This window comes from Oryctolagus cuniculus, chromosome 3 (assembly GCF_051225735.1).
Source record: "Oryctolagus cuniculus isolate XC-2025 breed Fujian yellow rabbit chromosome 3, ASM5122573v1, whole genome shotgun sequence".
NCBI lineage: Eukaryota > Metazoa > Chordata > Mammalia > Lagomorpha > Leporidae > Oryctolagus > Oryctolagus cuniculus.
This window is the reverse complement of record NC_142869.1, coordinates 97,816,719-97,838,058: the sequence shown is the minus strand read 5'-3', so window position 1 is coordinate 97,838,058 and position 21,340 is coordinate 97,816,719. Positions and strand designations below refer to the sequence as shown.

At 42.2% G+C, this 21,340-nt stretch overlaps 1 protein-coding gene and 3 long non-coding RNA genes across 8 annotated transcripts in view; 2 read left to right on the top strand and 2 right to left on the bottom strand.

Moving 5' to 3' along the window:
- ZEB2 (zinc finger E-box binding homeobox 2) overlaps positions 1-2,005 on the bottom strand; it is a 131,422-nt gene extending 129,417 nt beyond the window's left edge. For 2 of the 4 annotated variants that reach the window (XM_051848719.3, XM_070070969.2), the window contains exon 1: positions 1,869-2,005. Coding sequence is in view for 1 of the 4 variants with exons in the window: in XM_070070965.2 (XP_069927066.1) it covers positions 30-44 (15 nt within the window). In the remaining 3 variants the exon portion in view is untranslated. Of the gene's footprint in view, positions 1-29; positions 165-199; positions 341-1,868 lie in introns of those variants that run through there. The other 2 variants (XM_051848720.3, XM_070070965.2) reach the window with 2 other exon arrangements.
- Positions 166-2,651, top strand: LOC108176842 (uncharacterized). Its single transcript, XR_011387303.2, has 3 exons — positions 166-480; positions 1,889-2,039; positions 2,144-2,651. It is a non-coding gene; the product is annotated as an uncharacterized LOC108176842 (long non-coding RNA).
- Positions 2,652-5,437: 2,786 nt separating this feature from the next.
- On the bottom strand, positions 5,438-6,695 carry LOC138849002 (uncharacterized). Of its 2 annotated transcripts, none has more exons than XR_011387302.2 (2): positions 6,434-6,695; positions 5,438-5,775 (listed from the first exon to the last, which is right to left on the bottom strand). It is a non-coding gene; the product is annotated as an uncharacterized LOC138849002 (long non-coding RNA). The 2 variants fall into 2 exon arrangements; XR_016231563.1 differs by having other exon boundaries at positions 6,320-6,612.
- The window catches only part of LOC103348754 (uncharacterized), a 48,566-nt gene continuing 33,071 nt past the window's right edge, over positions 5,846-21,340 (top strand). Inside the window, exon 1 of the long non-coding RNA XR_011387305.2 lies at positions 5,846-6,116. This is a non-coding gene — a long non-coding RNA (uncharacterized LOC103348754). The remainder of the gene's footprint in view (positions 6,117-21,340) is intronic.

Genomic DNA, 21,340 nt, shown 5'->3' with positions numbered 1-21,340 from the left:
ACAATATTTGCTTAAGTATTTGCCCCCACCTCACTCGCACACATACTCCCCCACGCTGGTTCCCATAAATAGTTCCAGCAGAAATGTTGCTTTTTCTCCCCCCCCCCCCAAGAAAGGAAAGAGAAAGTCCAACCAGCACGGCAAGACTTTTAAGCTGTCCTAAATGATCGTATCCTTTCTGGCTTCGAAACTTTTGTACCTAAAAATCGAGAGAGGCGCTGCATGTTTTCAGCTGAAACTGTCAAAACTTGGAGAAAGGGGACTCGGAGGCAGGCAGCAGAGGAGGAGAATCCTGAAACTCGGTGGAGGTTGGGAAGATGCTGTGCCTCCAGGATTAGTTTAAACAGGGGGCTATAAAAGATGTAACAGATGCAAACTGTAACACAAGGGCCATTAACCCTTTCTCTGCCGAGCACACTCGGTCCCCACGCCCCGCACCTATTGTCTCCTGTGCGAGCAGCTTTGCGGAAAACCTGGAAAGTGAGTATCAGTTTCCACACGTTTGCTGAGAGGGGAGGGGGGGTGCGGAGAGAAGGGGAAGTGGATGTTTCAGAAAGCACCTTAAATTTACCTAAGCATATACAGTAGGAGACGTTTCATTGAAGTTTGACACATTTTATCATTTCTTGCCTGTCCTGTTGAGTTGAAATTGGGGTGAGGGTGGGGGAGAGGAATCCTGAAATAAAGAAATGGTCACACAAGTGTCTGGGACCAAGCAGCTGGCCTGTCTGTATTCATGCTGAGACTTACACGCGATTGAATATAAATACATGTTTAATAAAGTAAGTTGTTAGCTTTATGAGCATGGGTGTGTGAGGGAGAGACAGGGCATTTGTGCTATAAACTTTATCTTTGCCTGTTATTCCTAACTCTGGAGTTAGCAATCATGCCCTCCTCATTACAGGAGGAGCATGTAAAATATATGAGAAGGTGGAAGATAAACACATTCATGTTCGCAGGGCTCACCACTCTTCCTGGGAACTCCTGCTATCTCTCCCTCGACTTTCCAGTGCCAAAGTGTAGAATGGGATATATGTGTGTATGTGTGTCTCCTATTAAATCTATGGCTATGAGACTTTGCCATTTAAAATACAATTTCAAAAGTTAGGCTTATTTAAAACCCAGATATCCTGAAGTACTTTTCTTCCCAGCTGTAGTGAGCCCCCCCCCTTCCACTTTGGTAAAGGACTCAAGTTCCATGAGGACTTTCACTTCTTTATTTATTATCACAGAAGTGAGGTGTTACTTCACACACATACACACACACAGAATGAAATAAAGAAATGAAACTCGCTAAGCAGACAAAAACAGGCAACTTTCTGCTTAGAAAACAGCCTTCCCCGGTGGGAGAGGCAGCACTGCCATGTCTAACAGCAAGACTGGCCCCCGAAATTTGGTAGGTTTGCATCGATCAAGTTTTGTAATTATTAACAGGTATTTGCCAAGTTTTAATTACTGACTATAATGATTTGGAAGTAGATGCAAAAATACAGCAGAAGCTTTCCCTTGGACGAGTTTTTATTTCAGCCATACAGTTCCCCAAAAAAACTTTTCCTAGGCAGGGTAGCAAAAGGCACCTTTGGTTACCTGAATGGACAGGTACAGGGCAAATTATTTTGGGCGGGGGACAAAAAGGAGAGAAAAGGAAGGAGACTGAGCGAGAGTGTGAGAGAAAAAGCGAGGAAGCCACTCTTGGGAAAAGCACGCCATAAAAGACTTCACCCACCTGAAATTCCTACCCACAGACACCCCTCTCACTTCACACTCACATCCCCACTCAAAATGAGAGCATTAGAAAGGAGGATGGGTGACGAGCACACCAAAAAAAGGATAAAAAGAGGGGAAAAAAGGAGGGGAAAAAAACCTACCTGCGAAGTCTTGTTTGTAGTTTTGGCCAGAAATGGTGAGAAGAAAAAGCATGAAGAAGCCGCGAAGTGTGGGGGAGAAAAAGGTGGAAGCGAAGAAACAGCTCCCGGAGTAAACTGCACAAAACCTCGCCAAGAGTGTCGGGAGGCAGGACCGTTATTCCTGCGGAGCAGGTTAGAACTGATCTCTTTCGGCCACTCCAGGAAACACAAACCTGGGGACGGACTGACGTGTTACGCCTCTTCTAATGACATTTTTTTCTTTTTCTTTTCTGTAGGAGAGAGAGGAGAGACCCTGAAACACGCGCCACCTATCTTTGTGGGGAGGGATAATTGAAGCGCCCTGAGCGTGAGCATCATGTGAAAACGTGATCGCCAAGTTTCTCTCTGGGAAAGGATCTGGGATAGATTATACCTTGAAGTCTCCGCAAACGCTTTAGTGGAAGAAATGAAATTCCACCTCCCTCCCTTCCTCTCTCCCTCCCTCTCGCCTCCCTCCCTCCCTCCCTCCCTTCTCCACGCCCCCCCCCCCAGCCTTTGGCATCATTATCCTCATCACTAAATCCTACAGAGTACAGGGCGGAAAACGGTGCACACCATTCACAGAACTGGAGAACTCCGAGGGGCGAAAGTTAAAGGGAAAGATCCCGGGTCCTCAATCTATATTGCCTCTTCTTGTGCAGATAGCTTAAGTGACCAGATTTGAGATGCACATCTAATAGCATGAGTATCTTAGCACGGCTTTATCCTTTCTCTTAAATTAAAAAAAAAAAAAAAAAAAAAAAAGCCAGAGCTAGGGGGAGAAATGCTGTATGTGAACTGAATCTTAGGGGGTGTGTGTGTGTATGTGTGTGTGTGATTGGGATTGGAACCCAATATTTAAAAGTAGTTTGGCATTTTAATGAAGGGTCTCTAAGTAAATTAACATAGAGCACTGGGTTGACTGATCTTTGAGTCTCTCTACATCTCACCGAGACCTTACTACAAAGTGAGAGAGTGTGTGTAGGGAGGAAGGAGGAAAAAGAGAAAGGCCATAGAGGAACTTAGCAGGGAAGGGAGAGCGGGATATTAAACGACATGGGGTCTGAGTTTTGGAGTACTTTTTTTTGATATTGCAATTAAAGTAAAATTAAAAAGAAAAGACTCCACCTTTGCTCTGAAGGGATTGGTTATGCAAATATGGAAGGGATTTCCTGGAGAATACAGCTTTCTACTGTATGGTTAATTAAATAATCACTCAAAAGCTTCCAACGTGACGCTTCTGTCGTAATCCAATCAGGTTACATAGGTCCTAAACAAGAAAGATATTTTCCACATCTGGAAGTCAGCAATTTAGCAAGTACTGCACATTATTAACCAATTCAGAGCCCACTTCCCAGGGGAATTTTTTTTTTGAAGTTTAAGTGTTCTTAACCAATGCTCTGCTGTTTTGTTCATCAAAAAGCTGGTTTACACTGCACATAATTGGAACTAATATAGAAGTAAATAAAGACAGCCAAATTTGAGGATGCTGCACACAAGCATTTATCGGAAAAGGAAGAAATCTCTTAGCCTCCGATGGTTCAGGCTCAATTTCTTAAAGTCCTGGGAGGCTTTTTTTTTTTTTTTAAGAGTGAAAGTACTTTAGAACCTCAAAGCACAAATAAACTTCCAATCCCACATATTTTGGGCTTCCTTAGAAAAGTAAGGTGAAGGTGGGAAGAGCACACAGAGCTGTCTCACACCAATTTTTCCGCTGTTAATACTGTTCAATATGTTACAGCCCTCTGTTTTCAGTCTGATGAAATCTGAAACAAATAATACCCTGATCCAACACTAGACTTTTACTTATATTAAGATAAACTGCTTTGAACTGTGCTTTGAATGTGTGCCTAAAGCAAGACTTTGAATGCAAGAGTCACTAGCAATTGCACTCAAAAGAGGGAAAAGCCACCACATGGGTTGCCACATCCACACTCCCAGAGGTATTTTGTATGTTGTATGTTTTGTATTCCGTATATTTATTTATTGAGTGCGTGTGTGGGGTGTGTATGGGGAGGGGGGAGAGTAATAACCACCCAGCATGACCACAGTTAGAGCTTGTTCCAGGTTGCAAAAAAGTCAATTTTCTCAGGCTCACCTCTTTCCCAATTTGAGTCTATTACAAAGAGAATAGTTGGATAAATGAGTCTCTTCCCATCCCCATAACAGATAAAGTATTTCCTACAAAAGAGGAATATTCAAGATCCGCAGTCTAAAAACAATTTAGTAGTCAAGAAAAAGATTTCCAACATGGGTCAGATACATTCTTAATTTTATATTTTACATTTATCTTGCCATTATATATCTAAACTAAATATACCTATGACTTATCAAGTTCCTCCTCTGAGATTTATCACCACTGTGAATATCTTCCTCCTCCTCTCTCTCTCATTTTTTATTTAGAAAATTGGAATCTGGATTTCTCTGGAAGTTTGCTTCTCAGCTGCCCTACTCCAGTGCTGGAGAAAGCAGGAGCCCATTGCCCACAGTTCAGGCAAAGCTCCCCTCCAGGAGCCCAGGTAGCTACTGGAAGCCTACAGCCCAGATACACAGAAGCATCACCTCAGGTCAAAGGATCCAATCGAATAGCTAACAAAACACTTGTCTTTATTATGTATATTAAATGTCAGGTTACTTAGGATCTGACATTAAAAAAAAAAAAAAGACCATTAAAAGCACCTAATCATCTGATTACCCCGGGCTCAGTAATCGTTGGAGTGGCAGGAGGCAGCCCCCAACATTTAACACAGGGAGTTCCGATACACAAATATTTGATGGGGTTTAAACAAGGGAAGGGACACCAATAGTTCAGGTTTCCATCCAGGTGGACCCTTGGATCATGGCACGAGAAGGGTCCCTGTGAGGGCTGAGCGCGCAGCTAGGTTGCCCACCGCCCCTACTTGGCACGCCCCTCCCCAGGCGTTTGGCCGAGAGAGTTCCCAGCAGCGCAGATGCGTTGGGACCGGAGGAAGCCCGCATATAAATTTGTTCGGAACACTCAGTCCGAGGGCCAGGTCGGGGACAATAGGGATCGTGGGATCAGCGGGATGCAGGAGCGCAGGACGCAGGGAAAAGTCGAGAGAGGACTGGGGGCTGCTGGCTTTGGGCTCCTCCCGCAGGAAAACAAGTCCTGCAAATGAACTGCTCCTTTCTGGTCTTGTCTTCCCCATGAATAATCCACTCCGAGATCAGCGCGGAGGAAGGGGATTAAAACAACAGATACATACATGCAAATGTGAAATACTACTGCAGTCGACGTTGGAGGGGAGAAAACAATTCCTTAGGGTTTCCTTGGGTAAGACAAATTGCCTCCCTCAGGATTCCCTCCACTCAGGCAGGGTGAGAAGGATGCACTTTTGTTTTCCAGTTCCCGGCAGCCAGGACCCTGTGCCTGTCCCCCCATTCACCTCTCAGTCTGTCAATTTCCTCAACTTTCACAGCCGCTCCCCGCCCCCCGCTCCGCTCGCCCTCCCCAGATGCCCGGGGAGATACAATGTTTCTGCCCTTGAACACGCAGGCTGCAGAAGGAATTCGAATTTGGCCACAGCTAATTTTTTTTTTAAAAAGCAAATTTTGTTTATTTTGTACAATGTAGAGAAAATAAGAAGAGGAAGAAGGAACCAGTTCTCGTTTAGAGACGGAATTGATCTTTCTTTTGGAGGGATTCTTTCGACCCTGTGTGGTTACGCGGGAGGTGGACAACTTCTTTTTAGAGTTGCAAGCCAAGGATGATAAGAGAGACCCCAGGATCGTGTGTGTGTGTGTGTGTGTGTGTGTGTGTGTGTGTGTGGTGTGTGTGTGTGAAGAGATGAGGGACGGCAGGGGTCCAAGCCGAGCCAAACGGTTTTCTCACGTGCAAACTCGCAATCCAATCCATTCGGAGTTGAGCCTAGGATAGGAGGGGAAAGTCTATTTTAAAAAAAATCCAGGAGCATCTCTCTGCGAAGCCCTTTGAAACAGAACCAAAACAGGACCAGAGAACCTCAGACCGTCCCTAACGTCCCTGCTGGGAGGCCCGCGGGCTGTGGAATCTCGCACGTCACCTGGCCCCAGCAGGACGGCCAGCTCAGGGCTTTATTTTATTTTTATTTTATTTTGTTATTATTTTCATTAATTTTTTTGAAGTCAGGGCTGCATTTCGGCTTCGGGGCTTTTGCCAACGTCGCCACTGACAGGAACCAGCAAACTTCAGGACCCAAATGAGCATCTTAATTTATTGATGCAAAACAGGTCTGCTTGTTGTCCCCAATTCTCGGCGCGCTCTGCCTCCCTCCCCCGCCCCGAGCTTCGGTCCCTCCATTTGATCTCGGGGACAGGCCCAGCAGCACAGGCGGAGGAGCACGTGGGGGGTGGGACCCCTCCCGCCGCCCGCCCCCGGACCCGTCCCCGCCCGGGCACCCCGCGACCCCCGCCCGGCCGCCCGGTCAGCTGACCTGGCCCGCTCGCCGGCTCCCCGCCCGCCGCCCCGTTTCCGGTCCCCGGGGTCCGCGAGCCGCGCTCCGAGCCCGAGCCGCGGCGGCCGGGAGGTGATGCTGGGGGCTGATTACCATGAGAAAGGCTGTGCCTGGAAAAGCCTCCTCCACGCGACTGTCAGTCTCCCCTAGCGGGGGCGGGGGGCGGCTTGGGGCCCTGTAGGAGTCACCAGAAAACTTGGAGTAAGTTGGATGCGACGCAGGCCCGGGGAGGTGGCTTTCGCCGCAACTTGGAAGGCTGGGGCGTTAAGGGCGCGGACGCCAGCAGCCTCGTCAGGGAATTGAAAACCAAAAACCTCCCTCCCACCCTTCCTCCCTCCTGCCCTCCTTTCAGCCCTCCCTGGCCTTTCTCCTCCTTTTCTTGAAATTCTTTCCCAATTGGCATTTCCTACACTCTTCTTTCTTTCTCTGTGGTGTCTCCCTGTTGCAATCCCTTGTTTTCTCGAGCGGTCCCTCTTCTCGCTGTGGCTCCTTTCGTGCCGCCTGTCTATGTCCAGAGTTATCATTTCGTTGGGAAGACACGATGTTTAATATGCAATTAATCTACCAGCAGGAGAGCAGGGACGCCTCGACTGAAATAACTCCCGGGGTCTCCGAGAGTCTAAGTTCACCAGGTGTCAGTGAAAAGTCAAATACGAGAATACAAATAAATCAACATTTCAGTGGTCCTAATGGCTTATAATTTTCTGCGGTATCAGCTCAGACTGATTTCTTATTTCAGAAACGATATAATCTTAAAACTATGAATAAATAATATTTGGCATATGGAAATTCTTTAGAATTCAGGCAAAGTGAAATCTTTCTTGTTTGTACTGATATTTTCGTAGTGCTTAACAACAGACTTCAGAAAGCACAGGAGGTAAGTTTAAGACACTGAAGCTGTGCTTTTTCTTTTAGTGACTAAGAAGTGTAAAAAATTCCCAAAGCACTCTTCCCCACCCTCCAACAAAGTGATGAATTCAGAGAGACCCTTCACGTCAAGTATTTTGTACGTGGCTGCCCACATTGGCAACTTGAGTAGCTGGGTCTTTTTCTTGGCGAGGTTGCTGTCCATTATCACAGCTGAGTGAGTGAAACTGAGGCTTCATGTATCCTGAGTGTGGCTGCAAGTTTTATTTTCATTATTGTAATAATTATTGTTCTGTCTGTCACTTTGGACACATTCGTTGCTCTCATTAAAAATCAGAGTTTGCACTTGTTTATAATTTGTTTATTTTATAGAACTTTTAAAACTTGTTGGAAGTCAATTGAACATGTATATTAAGCCCTTTTTAGGCCAAGAAAAATAAGGATGCATTAGAAAGATGCCTTTTATGCTTCATAATTATTAATTGACATTTTATGATGAATAATTAATCATTTGAATAATTTTGGTATCTCTGATCTGAACACATATTTGCATATCTAATGCTTGATTTTAAATGTGTGTTTTTTTTAAATTCATTCTCTCAGGATGAAGAAACAAAGTAATATTTTAATGTAAAACTTCTACTTGTAAAGTTTATTTATTGAGCTGTAATATTTCTTCTACAAATCTGTAAAACTTAACAATTTGTAAGTCATTTGTCTAACAATCACATATAAACATGTGACGGAACTACAATTAATTAGGGACTACAATACCCTATGTAAAATAAAACAACTCTGCTCCCCGAATCCAGAGATATGTACTAATTATGCACCATATTTTCTTATTGGAGCCTGACTACTGAACTTCTTTTTATTATATCTGTTTATACAGTTCTCAGAGTGGAAAACTGAGGCAGCTGACAAGTAATTCAGGCCATGTATCTAGAATAATTTTTTATCTTTTGCTTATTAATACATGGGCTGATTTACGTTATTTAAAAATTATTAAGCAAGCACAATGCCTCTGATATTTCTGTAATCCTGTGGCAATTGAAGTCCAGAGTATCTATAATATGAGGCCTACAGATTACTACCTATGTGATCACAGGTCATTTACTTAAGTTTGTTTCTTTATCTACAGTGTCGTACACTAATGGTGCCTATTCCTTGGGGCCTTATTAGGAATTAAGTGAAGTAGTGCATGAAAGTTCACTGTATTGTAGCTTTGTAACTATAATGAAAGGTGGACCAAATAACATGGAGCATACAAATCAACTAGAGACAGTATAAATTAATTTTGACTATTAAAAACAACTATTTGCCTTTTAGTATCATCCATATTTTTTAATTGAAAAATGAGTACTATGTCATTAAGTGAAAAAGGAAAATGGAAAGCACCATAAGATTTATGGCTGGTTTATGATTCTTTACAACTGTTCCAAGGATGCGTAGCCACAAGAAGTGAAAAGAAATACAGTATTTTCTTTCTGTTAGTTCAGCAGTTAATTTATTGTATTCAGTATGGGCGTAAATTGCTTATAAATATCAGACTTCTTTTGAAAAGGAATTTAGTCCAAATGTATGAACTTGAAGTTTCCCATGTTCTTTAGTAACATTGTCTTTGAGTATAAGGGTTAAATGTGCAACAGCTCAGAAGTGGTCTTGAGTAAGACTTGTGAAAGGAAAAAAGGGCAAACTTACAAATTTTGGAGGCCAGGAATTTGGCTGTCTGAGCACTATTTGCTGTGAGACCAGTCATAATGAATGGAGCATTCCCATTTGGAGTTGTAGATATCTTGGGGTTTGTGCTAATTTCAAGTACCTATAGTCAGGGAGAAAATCAGTTTGTTAAGTGGAAAATAGACTACTCCACTCTCTTAAATGTCTAGAAGGCCCAGATTTTCTTTTTGATGTAAAGTTGAAAAATCAGTGCAAATGCTAAAGGGAAAAAAATCTATCTCAATGTGCAATCCTTATATTGATGGCTTTTTTGTTGTTCTCATTTTCTTTAAGACTCCTCAAACACTTCTGTCTGTCAGAGGTTTTCAAGGGTCCCATCACTGCCTCTTCTCTGAAAGGGCCCATTACACGTTCCTTGCAAAGGGCCATTTGGACATCAGCTTAGGAGGTCCAGAGTGATGCGTACCTTTTTCATTTTCTTGGGAGTGGGACTAGAGCAACTTCCCTAGGCTTGACATGATTTATTCACCTATCTCTTTATTAGACGAGAAAACTGTGGCCCAGAGAGAATCAGTGAGCTTCCTTAGAATTCAAGTGTCTGTAGTTCTTTGGTGGACCTTTGGACTAGTCAGGTCTACTCCCACCACCAACACCACATTCATGTGTCATCCAACATCTTTCAAGACATCCTTCCAAAGGATTTTTGTCCACCTGATCTGCACACTGATCTGTGACCCCCTTCCAGTCATCCTGGATGCTGCAATGGGTCCTTGTTTTTCCATGCATGGGGTATTTTGCCTTTGGGCCTAACACTTGGGCACATTTTTCCAGTTACAATACTGGCTCCATTCCTCCAAGGCTTACTCTGGCTTTGGTGCCTCTGGCTTCCCAGATAAGGTGTGTTTCCTGGTCCAGTCTCTTCTCCAAGGCCTCTCACTCAGGAAAGGCCTAGACAGCGATTCTAGCTAGCTCACCCTGGCCCCAGTGCTGAAACTAAGTAGAGCACAAGTTAGTGATGGAGAGGATTTCGTGATCAAGAGTGGTTATTTCTGACAATTTATTTTAGCACTTCTTATCTAGCAATTGGATATTGGTGTATTTGACTCTAGAGTCTTCATATTCTCTTCGATGATAGTATGTCCTGGTGGCAAATATACAGGGTTGGAAGTAGATGAACTGGGTTTGACTCCCTGCTTTCTGAGTGCTAATTTTGTGTTGAGGACACATTATTAAATAACTGTGGACCTCATTTTAAAAATTGGAAAGAGAGTACTTAGATTCAAACTAATTGTGTTGAAAAAATATGATTATATATGTGCAGTATCAGGCACAGGGTAGGAATATCAATAAATGGTTATTGTTCCCCAAATATTATCTGCAAAATATATGAAGTTAAGTTTTGGAAAATCAGAGTAGATGTAATATCTTTTAATTGATGTTTATCTGATTCTATTTAATGATTTTATTGTCATACATTTTATTGTTTTAATTTTACTATGTATTACTTATTTTACTAGGAATTATTTATCTGATTCCTGCATTATATGGAAATTAATGTTTACAGGTAACAAAGTTGAAAAATAATATGCTCATAGAATTTCTTAATTTGGAGTAGAACAATGGGGTGCTTGGGATTCTAAGCATCATGATATTAACAACTGAGATGAATAAACATACTCTAAAATTTGATTATGTATTTCATACTTCCATTTGCAATTGCAAGGAAGAATATTTGTCCAGCTAATTTGCCTGAGATGACCTGCCACAGGAAGAAGCACTGTTGCAGCCAGTTTAGCACTGTCAAAAAGTGTCAATGATACTATGTGTTCATGGGAAAAAGAACCTCTCGGTGCTGCTTGAAGCATTTTACTTTCGCCTAAGCTTCAGGGGCTCCCAGGCACTGGGAAAGTCTAGAAAGGATGAACTGGTACCAAGAAGAATCGCTTGCATTACTTGTGCCCTTCCCAGCTGGCTGCTGAAACATCTGCTTTAAAAAAGAAAAATGGTAAGACTATGTATATAGCACAGCAGTTGCTTCACTCGCCTGCCTGCAGATTCGGGAGTAGGAGTTGTGTCAGCAGGTCCTGGCCTGATCCACTGTGTGTGTGACTTTTCTCCCCTATGCCCTAGAAAGAAGAGTGTCAGGGGAGGCCTGGTTGTGGACACAGGGAGCATATTGTTCCAGTGGTTCTGCTACAGTGCAAACCAGGCTTCTTTCTCTCTCTCTCTGGAACTAACTTTGCTACACATGCAAAAAAATCTGTTCCTATTAGGTTTTTCCCTGGCCATAGTGGAACCATAAGTATGGCTCCTGTGGCAAAGGGGTAATTTTTCTGGGTTGAGAGAAACTGGCCTACCTATTGTTCTTGGCACACAGCTAGTACCCTTCTAGACAAGAGGGACAGAACAAAGCTGAAAGTTCACAGAAAATGCTTGGCCTTTTAAAACAAAAGGAAAAATTAAAACCTCATTGTTTTACAGCTTAATTTATCTGTTTGCCAAGTATTTGGAATTTCAGTTTAGAGAAATCAGCATAGACCTGAGCTATATCACTACCTTCTACTATTTAGCATGTTGTGGGATATTAGAAAATTACTTTTATAATAGTTTTTCCATAGCCATTACTTAAAGATGACCTATACTGAAATTTTGCTTATACTGGGGAGTAGTTTTGCATGGTTGAGGAAAATGATCAGGGTTAGGTGAAATATGCTTGCGAATGTCATTTAAAATCATGTTGGGCTTTAAATCTGGGGCAGAGTATTGTAATGTCTTTAATGTCTTTAGGATTTTTAAAGCAAAGTACTATCACTTGGTCATTTTCGTTGCTTCACTTAGGATCTCTAAATACAAATTTGTTTGAAAAAGGAAGATTGCTTATTATTGATGTATTTTTTTACAAACTTCTGGGACAGTGTCTGATATATAGTCAATATTATTGTTCATGGAATCTGCCATTCATTACAAAATTTAGAAGGGTATCAGCCTGTAAGTTGAGATGGTAATGAAGACAGATGAGAGGAGCAGGCAGGGACTATGGATACTGAGACCTGGGCCCCTCGTGCTTATGGAGTTAGATGCACAATGACATCATTCAACCCAAGCTTTCGGTTTGTCTTGCCTCACTTTTACACATGGCCTCAAAAACACAAAAGGAGAAAATGCAGAATTGCATAAATACATCTGTTTTACCCTTTCAGTGATTCCGCTGAGGCTTTTTGTGGTCTGTTTTTAAGAAAATATATTAAACTTTGATAAGAGATTTTTTCTGGGAAAGGAAAAAAAATCATAAGGAGAGAATGGAGTGAAGGTAGATTTGCTTATGAAGGCAAATCTGAGGAGCGACTTAGGATGCACAGCTCCCCAGCCCATACCGCAACATAAAGAAAGAAAACAGAGACGATGAGGCATTTTGTTTTGTTCTTCCTTCTTTAAGAAAATGGACAGTCTCCTCCAGCCAGTGACTCAAAGGATTTTCCTGCTGGAAGCTTTATTTTCCTGTAGAACAGCAGTTGTTGCCCAAAGGTGTTAAGGGGAAATGTTTGAGTCCTGATTACAATGCTTTCTCCAATACGCTTCCCTTTCTCTTGCTTCTCTTCTGCTTCAGGTCCTATATTTTCTGAACTCGTCACTACTTTCCCTCCTTTTGATACTCTGTATTTAGAGGGAAAACCAGCTCTCAACTCTAGTGTTGTCCCTAGCCTTCAACAGGCTTATCTTCTGCTAAGGGCCTTTTGGATATTTAGAACATCATCATGGGCCACACAAAATTATCAGCTTAAAAATTAGCCTTCTGTGGATTTATTGAATCTCTAGTCTCATCCGTGATTGCCTTGGCAGAGCCAGGACAAATGATTTTTGCAAACCTCAAATGACCCACTGACTGGACATTTCCCACCCCTGTTCTAAACAGTAAGATATGACCCTAGAATTTGAGATTTCCACTATGGTAAGGAAATTGGCCTGGAGGAAGCAGAATGTTTACCAGAACTGTGTTATGATGAAGGAAAAGTTCCATGCAATGGATGGATGCATGCCTAGTGCCTAGCAGAGGGCTTAGCACATAAGTGATGAAGGATTGAATGTATGAGTGCATGGATGCTTTGTTAAAAAAAAAAGAAAAAAAACAGACTTAAAGGATGGGCATGCAGTACAGTGATTAAGTCACCACTTGGGAAACCCATCTTCCATACCAGAGTGCCTCATTGGGGTCCCGGATTCTCTGCTCCTAATCCAACATTCTGATAATGTGCACCCTGAGAGGCAGCAGATGATGGCTCAAATGCTTTTGTTGCTGACACCCATGTGGGAGGTCTGGATTGAGTTTAGGATTCTTGGCTTCTGCCTGACCCAGCTCTGGCCGTTGGCAGGCATTTAGGGAGTGAACCAGAGGATTGGCAATCTCTCGCCATCTGTTTGTCACTCTGGCTTTAACATAAGGTGCAAAGAAATAAATACATATTAAAAAATAAAAGCCAAACTTCAGATAATGGCTACCATTTATTCTATATGGCAGTAAGAGTTAAAAAGTATTAATATAGGTGCAAAAATCACCTGTAGATAAAAATGGAATTTTGATATTATTTTTGAATTCCAGATATGTTATTTGTTTCCAAAATGAAATACCTAACTCATTTACAAGGCAATAGAGATATAACAGTCCCCCATTCGCTCCCTTGCAAAGGAAATTTTCAATACAAATAAAGTCATACATATTTATACTAGGGTAATTCAAAATAACTTCCTCACATAAGCAGAGCTACGTTCAAATAAAATCTTGCCAACACTTCTGAGTACATTTCTTTAAGAAAAAAAAAATGCTCCCCGTAGCGTCCGAACTATTTAAAAATCTTGCCAGCTTCTTCAACATACATCAGTTATCTTTCTTCAAATCACTGACAAGAATTTAAAAACTGCTTCATCAGAACAACTGTTACCCTTTCTCCTCCTCTAGTTAGAACCTGATCTTCTAAAAAGGGCCATATTTACAGCTTCTTTTGAAATTTTGAAACCATTTGGCTGATATGTTTTTGCTACATTTTCTTTTCCTGATTTAATTACTGGGGACATTTGCATGAAAACAGGAGGATGGGGACATAAGATTTTTGTCTTATGAGTTCATCTGTTTCTGATGCTTATTTCCCACCTGAGATCAGTGTCTGTTTTATTACAACTGGGAGACCAGGAGCTAGATTGGAATTGAAAAACAAAATTGTTGGAGGTAAAATAAAATTCAGAAATAGAAACTTAGGAGGCTGAGAGATTGATGGATGTTATGATAATGAGTTTTCTAGCAGGTCACTTATTGACAAGCAGTCTGTACTGTCAGTGTCAGATGCTGTTGCTATTGAGAAGGTTGACAACCCAGGGAACTCTACAGAACAAGTCGGTCAATGCCCAGCAGTTACTGCCCTGGTGATGCCCATCATCAAGGAAAGCAATGACGGCGCCAGGTCTGCGTTACGTATGAAATCTAGAGATGACCATGCAGTCAGTGTTGCAAAGGAGGTGAAGCAAAACATGCTCCCAATTCCGATCGCTTTGCAGATGTTTGTGATTTTTCACAAGGAGGATTAAAAAAAGACTCAGGATGGATTCTGAGCATCCTCACCTAGAGTTCCACGGGCACATAAATATGTGTGTGCTCAAAGCTGAGGCTATAGTCTTCTACCTTTTCACTTTCGTTTTGCATATATTCCGGTTTGTTGAATGGTAGTAGTGTTCAATCTTTCCATTTCCTTTTTTTTTTAATTTTTAAAAATTTTTTTTTGACAGGCAGAGTGGACACTGAGAGAGAGAGAGATGGAGAGAAAGGTCTTCCTTTGCCACTGGTTCACCCTCCAATGGCCGCCACGGCTGGCGTGCTGCGGCCGGCGCACTGCACTGATCTGATGGCAGGAGCCAGGTGCTTCTCCTGGTCTCCCATGGGGTGCAGGGCCCAAGCACTTGGGCCATCCTCCACTGCACTCCCTGGCCACAGCAGAGAGCTGGCCTGGAAGAGGGGCAACCGGGACAGAATTCGGCGCCCCGACTGGGACTAGAACCCGGTGTGCTGGCGCTGCAAGGCGGAGGATTAGCCTAGTGAGCCATGGCGCCGGCCATTTCCTTTTTTTTTTTTTTTTTTAAAGATTTACTTATTTATTTGAAAGTCAGAGTTACACAGAAAGAGGAGAGGCAGAGAGAGAGAGAGAGGTCTTCCACCTGATGGTTCACTCTCCAATTGGCCGCAATGACCAGAACTGCACTGATCCAAAGCCAGGAGCCAGGAGCTTCCTGCAGATCTCCCACATGGGTGCAGGGGCCCAAGCACTTGGGCCATCTTCTACTGCTTTCCCAGGCCATATCAGAGAGTTGGATCGGAAATGGAGCAGCCAGGTCTTGAACTGACACCCATATGGGATGCCAGTGCTTCAGGCCAGGGCGTTAACCCACTGTGCCACAGCGCTGGCCCCCAATCTTCCCATTTCAAACACTGATTTTATTTTTAACTTCCCTCTTTTCCTGAACCCCATCATCAGGCATTCTGTACTGTTAATGATCTTAACTCTGCCTGGTCCTCAAAGGCTCTGCTGTTTCCCACACTTACATTCCTATCCTATTCAGTGAATTTCTCATCTGTTTCCTGGAAGACAACGCCAATGTCCTAACTGGTCTTCTTTTTTCCAGCAATTCCTTGTATCTATCTAGTCCCACCATCCTCAAAGAGTGTACGGGAGCTGAGATGTATCTGACCATATCACTGCTGATTTATGAAAGCCATTCCCCATTATATAAGTGCTGTGCTTCTCAAACTTTGTCTCCAAAGTAATGCAATGAAGGGCAATTTAGTATTTACTGAGTGTTTTGAAAGAATAGTCTTCCTATTCTACTTAGTTTCTCTCCAATAGTTTTAGGTGAAATTGACAACCCAAGAATCTGGGCCATATTAATCCTTCCTGTCCCTAGAGTTTGACCTCCCCAGAATAAGAAGCATAACGCCAATGATATAAACTATTTGCTGTTTTTAAACAAAACATTCATTTTATTTATCTGAAAAGCAGAGTGAGAGGGGAGAGAGACCTTCTATCACTGGTTCGTTTCCCAAATGACTGAAACCAGGAGCCTGGAACTTCATCTGGGTTTCCCACTTGGTTGACAGGGCCCTGGTACTTGGATCATCTTCCTCTGCTTTTCCCATGCTATTAACAGGCAGCTGCATTGGCAGAGCAGCAGCCAGGACAGGAAGTGATGCCCATATGGGATGCTGGCATCACAAGTGGCCGCTTAGCCCATTGCCCGACAACACCGGCCCCCAGAGTGGACACTTACCTGAACTGAGTATGAATGTGGTGGTGCAAACTAATTTCCACCACTGAACAAAGATCTCCAAGTACATGCATGTTCTACTGACAGAGCGTTTAGCCACAGGGAGGCTATAGAATTCCCATGCTTCTTCTCAATAGGAGACCCCAAAGTTGGAAATGCCTTCTTGTGCTTTTTAATAACTGTGTTTATTTTAGACATACATTTGCAAAAGTATTAAGATAAAAATAGCTTCCACATGTAAAATATTTATAAATTTCAAAGCTTTTTCACATACATGATCTCATTTGAGTTTTATAATCAGCTTTAATATTTATTTTATTTATTTGAAAGGCAGAGTTACAGAGAGAGGTAGAGACAGAGAGAGAGGTCTTCCATCTGCTGGTTCACTCTCCAGATGGCCACAATGGCCGGAATTGCACTAATCCGAAGCCAGGAGCCTGGAGCTTCTTCTAGGTCTCCCACATGGGTACAGGGGCCCAAGGACCTGGGGGCCATCTTCTACTGCCTTCCCAGGCCACAGTAAAGAGCTGGATCAGAAGAGGAGCAGCTGAGACTAGAACTGGTGCCCATATGGGATGCTGGTACTTCAGGTCAGGGCATTAACCTGCTGTGCCACAGCACCGGCCCCTATAATAAGCTTTCAAGGTTGGCGAATATTGTTATGCCCAATTTGGAAAAGGAAGGAATTCAGGTTTTTGTGGAGTGACATAAAACAATTGAACCCATTTTGGAAGTTGCAAATGTGTTTCATATAGGGAAGGATCTTCATAAAGCTGGTCTTCTGTGACACCTGGAGAGATGGAGTGGGGCAAGGACTCCTAAGGCCACTGGCTAAGTAGACATTGCACCCAGGGTCCTGAGACTCAGTTTCGTCCTATACATTCCCTCCTATAGAGAAGTCACACAAGGATGCACACAGCACACAGCGAGCCTTGGTTTCAGGAAAGCAGCCTGAAGAAATGATTCTTGATTTTATTTTTCATAACTGATTTGTTACCTGTCACTGATACACAAAAATACCAAATCATAGAGTTGATTAAGAAAGCACTTTAGTAGTGAAATTGGAAAATTAGTTGGGTTTATTTGGCATAAGTGAGTAAGGACAGCAGGGATCATGTCAAAGTTGAGCATTTTAAGATAATTTATTCCTTTTGTCATAAATTCATACAATTCCTAGTGTATTTTCATTTTATTTGAAAGCTGCATAAACACACACATGCACACACATGCAGGACTAAGTTGAAATCAGTGCTAAATTGAACTCAATAGAATTCTTCCAAGTTGGTGGCAGGGAACCATTACCTGTTGCCTAACAGGAGGCTAGCAGAGCTGGGACTCTCCTCCAAGCTCTGTAATATGAGATACAGGGGTCCTAAATAATAACATAAATTCTGTGCTGAACACCCACCCAGTTCCTGGTTTTAAGTAAACATAAAGAGACTATTTGAATAGATGTCGCTTATAATTTTCTATATTTCTTTTCTGATAAATATGAGTTCCAGGAACATGTATAATTTGTATAGTTCTATTGTTGAATAAATACAACTTCCAGTAAAAGACTGTCTTCTGTGCCGAATTTCATGCAGCAAATTTAGCAAATTCTCTTTTGGAGGAAGAAAAGAATTCACAAAAGTTAAAATGGTAAGTAATAACATATCTAGTATGATTGTTCTGTAAATCACTCTTGAAAGATCAATGATACAAAATACATTCTTCATATACTGTGAAGCACCAACTAAATGCAAAGAAAGTTTAATTTTCTTCCTTTTTTCTCTCAGAAATTGGTTAAGTAGGAAGTGGGCATTTAGCTTAGAAGTTAAAATGCCCACACCCCACATGGGAGTACTTGAGTTCCATTTCTGGTTCTGATTCTGACTCCAGCTTCTTGATAATGCAGACCTTTGGAATTAGCAGTGATTACTCAAGTAGTTGAGTTCTAGCCACCCATGTGGGAAACAAGGCTTGAGTTCCTGGCTCCTGTTTTTTTCTGGCCAGTGGCTTCTGTGGGCATTTGGAGAGTAAGCCAGTGGATGGGGCTCTCTCTCTATCTTTATCCTTTTCCAGTTAATTAGTTAATTAATTAATTAAAAGTTGGCTAAGCAGCTTTAAAAAATATGCTTCTATACATATTTATTAAATATGTTAAAGTTAATGTAAAGGTACTGGCTAATGCATTAATATTATCAACCAATTAATAAATTTTACTATGTGATGGGGTACTCAATTTTCTAAGCTAATGGACTATTTGACAAATTACATGTCCAGCAAATGCTTGCTAATTTCCTACTGTGTGCTAGGCATCTTGCTGGGAATAAGGATAAAGTGTGATCAAGACAGACTCGGTCTTTGCAGGCCAGCAGGGAAGACAGACTATGTGTGATGAATGCTACTGGGAGTATAGAAGGCAGGCCCATCTAGTCAAATGATGGCTACAAAATAAGGTGAAGGCGAGAGTAGATCTTCCTAATGCACAGAAGGTCAGGTCCTTAAAATCCATCAACCTCTGCTGAAATTAGTTTAAATCACCTGTGACGTCTTATAGCCCTTCCAGGCTAGGCTAAATGCATGCTGGGACCTCTGAGTAGGTTGGAAGCAAGAGAAAATAAAGTCCAGAATCAGAGCTAGCAGGATGGAGGCCAAGGATCCAATGATAATACTGTAGGGCTCTACTGAACAAAGTTCTCAAGAGGCTGATCTCAGTACCCAGGGGTTCCTTCTGGTGGGTGGGAGCTTTTTTTGCCAGAATGAGGCAGTGTCTTTTACTGGCTTTACTGCCTTGGTTGTAATAGGACCTCAATTAACTGCTGGATCTAGACCCTGATCAGAGAATATTGGCAAGGACTAGGCAGACAACCAGAGAGGAACAGCCTCAAACTGAGGTTCTGAGGCCAGCGTTGTGGCTTAGTGAGTATAACTGCTACCTGCGACGCTGGCATCCCATATGGGTGCTAGTTTGGGTTTGAGTCCTGGCTCCTGCACTTCTGATCCAGCTCCCTGCTATTGCACCTGGGAAAGCAGCAGCAGATGGCCCATGTTGTTGGGCTCCTGCCACCCACATGGGAGACCTGCAAGAAGCTCCTGGCTCCTAGCTTTGGTCTGGTCCAGCCCTAAGCAGTGTGGCCATTTGGGAAATGAAGCAGTGGATGGAAGCTCGCTCTCTCTCTCTCTCTCTCTAGCTCTGCCTTTCAAATAAATAAAAATAAATCTTTAAAAGTAAACAGGTTCAGTCCAGGGCATTTGTTCCAAGTGGGAAGCAGAGCGCATGATGGACACCACAGCAGACGCAATGAGCACATCAGAAGGGGCTGGACGATGCTCTCTAGGACCTGCATGGTCCCTGGGTCCTCTCTGGGTGTCAGGCTCAGGGCAGCACACTCTCTCTTTTCCCCACCCTCCCTTCATCAATGTCTCCCTCTTCTTACTCCCCACCATCCTGCCTCTATTGTCTATTTGATTATATCCCAATGCTACCGGTTATGTCTAAATATTGGATAAGGCTTCTGTTTGCAAGAACTATTCATAGATTTTGAATGTGGATTTGGCTTTGGTTGGGAAAATATTATTTTCAGTCATCATCAGCCCTTTAGAAAAATATGGGTATGCCTTGAGTTTTTGCTGTAGAAGGTATGATATTTGTAATGAAAATAAATACAGGGACATGCATTTGGCACAGCAGTTAAGATATAACTTGAGATACCAGCATCACATATCAGAGTGCTTGGGTTCAAGTCCCAGCTCTGATCCCAATTTCTGCTTCCTACTAATGCACTAGGAGACAGCAGGTGATGGGTCAAGTATTTGGGTCTCTGATGCATATGTGGACATGTGAGAGACTTGGATTAAGTTCCTGGCTCCTGACTTTGGCCTGTCCTTGTTCCATGTGTTATGGGCTTTTGGATAGTGACCTATGGATGGGACATCTCTCTGTCTTGTTCTGTCTCTCAAATAAAATAAATAAATCTTTACAAGTAAATACAAAAAACTTCAATATTTTGATTTTTTATAATGTTTGTACAGTCAGTGAATATGTGAAGTTTTTTCTTTAAGCTTTTAAGTTTTTCTTTTTATTTGAGGTAACTAAATATCACTCATGCATACATTGTTACTATCTAATGTACAGGGTCTTTAGAAATGGACCTAATAAACATGAGCTCATCATGTTTCTGCTCAACTTTATTTTTCCAAGTCACATTAAAAATACAACTTTATTTTCTGTTTGAACATAAATTTACTCAGACAGGTGTTCCCTGATTTATTTTTTTTTAAAAGACTGACTTGGGCAACCCAGGTTTTAGGCCACTTACCACTTGGACAAGTGATTTTTTGGTCAAGACACTGAAATTTCTTGGTTGTCAGGTTTTGTATCTATAGGGAGATAATAGCAGCAGCCTAATAAAATTGTGATTTAGAACAAATGACACAATGGAGACCAAAGTGCTTATTAATTGCACAGGTCTAAGGCAGGTGTTTGGTATTTATATTCAGATGCAGGTTATGTTCACATTGTATGCAGTAAAATATGAATACGTTCAAAGGCTCAACCAGTTCCCGAGGCAAGAAATGTGAAATGGCAACAACCAACAAGGTTAGTAAAACGCTTGGCTTCTGACCAATCTTCTTCAACATCTTTCCCAATGGCATATTTTAAACGATGAGGAAAGATAAAGGAATGAAGAGAACTGCACTTTCTCTGTAACCCTTAAAATGTTTTGTCTTCCAAAGAAATTCAGCCATAGAAACTTGAGGCCTAACCCAGTATTAAAGGTGACCATTGAAAGGACTGTTTAGAATGTTGTATTTATGAAAGTGAGGTGCCATGAACATGTACTTCTATCAGACAGAGGTGGATATGATCAGAACAAGCTTGTTCACAAAGCCCTCCCCTCGTCCTTGGCCACGAGTCACACACATCTGATGTCTGGACATGAAATGCTTCCCTGAATCAAAGCTTAAGCTTGTGTGTGTGTGTATGTGTGCGTGTGTGAAATAAAAAAGGAAGAATGAAATTGAGACACACCAAACTTTTTTGTTGATTCAAATTTGAGGTCAAATTCTAATAACACAGCTGTCCAGATGTGAGACACTAATGAGAACATAAGGAATTCCTGGATAGAGTGGAAGTTTGGCCCAACGGCCTGTCTGCTTCAA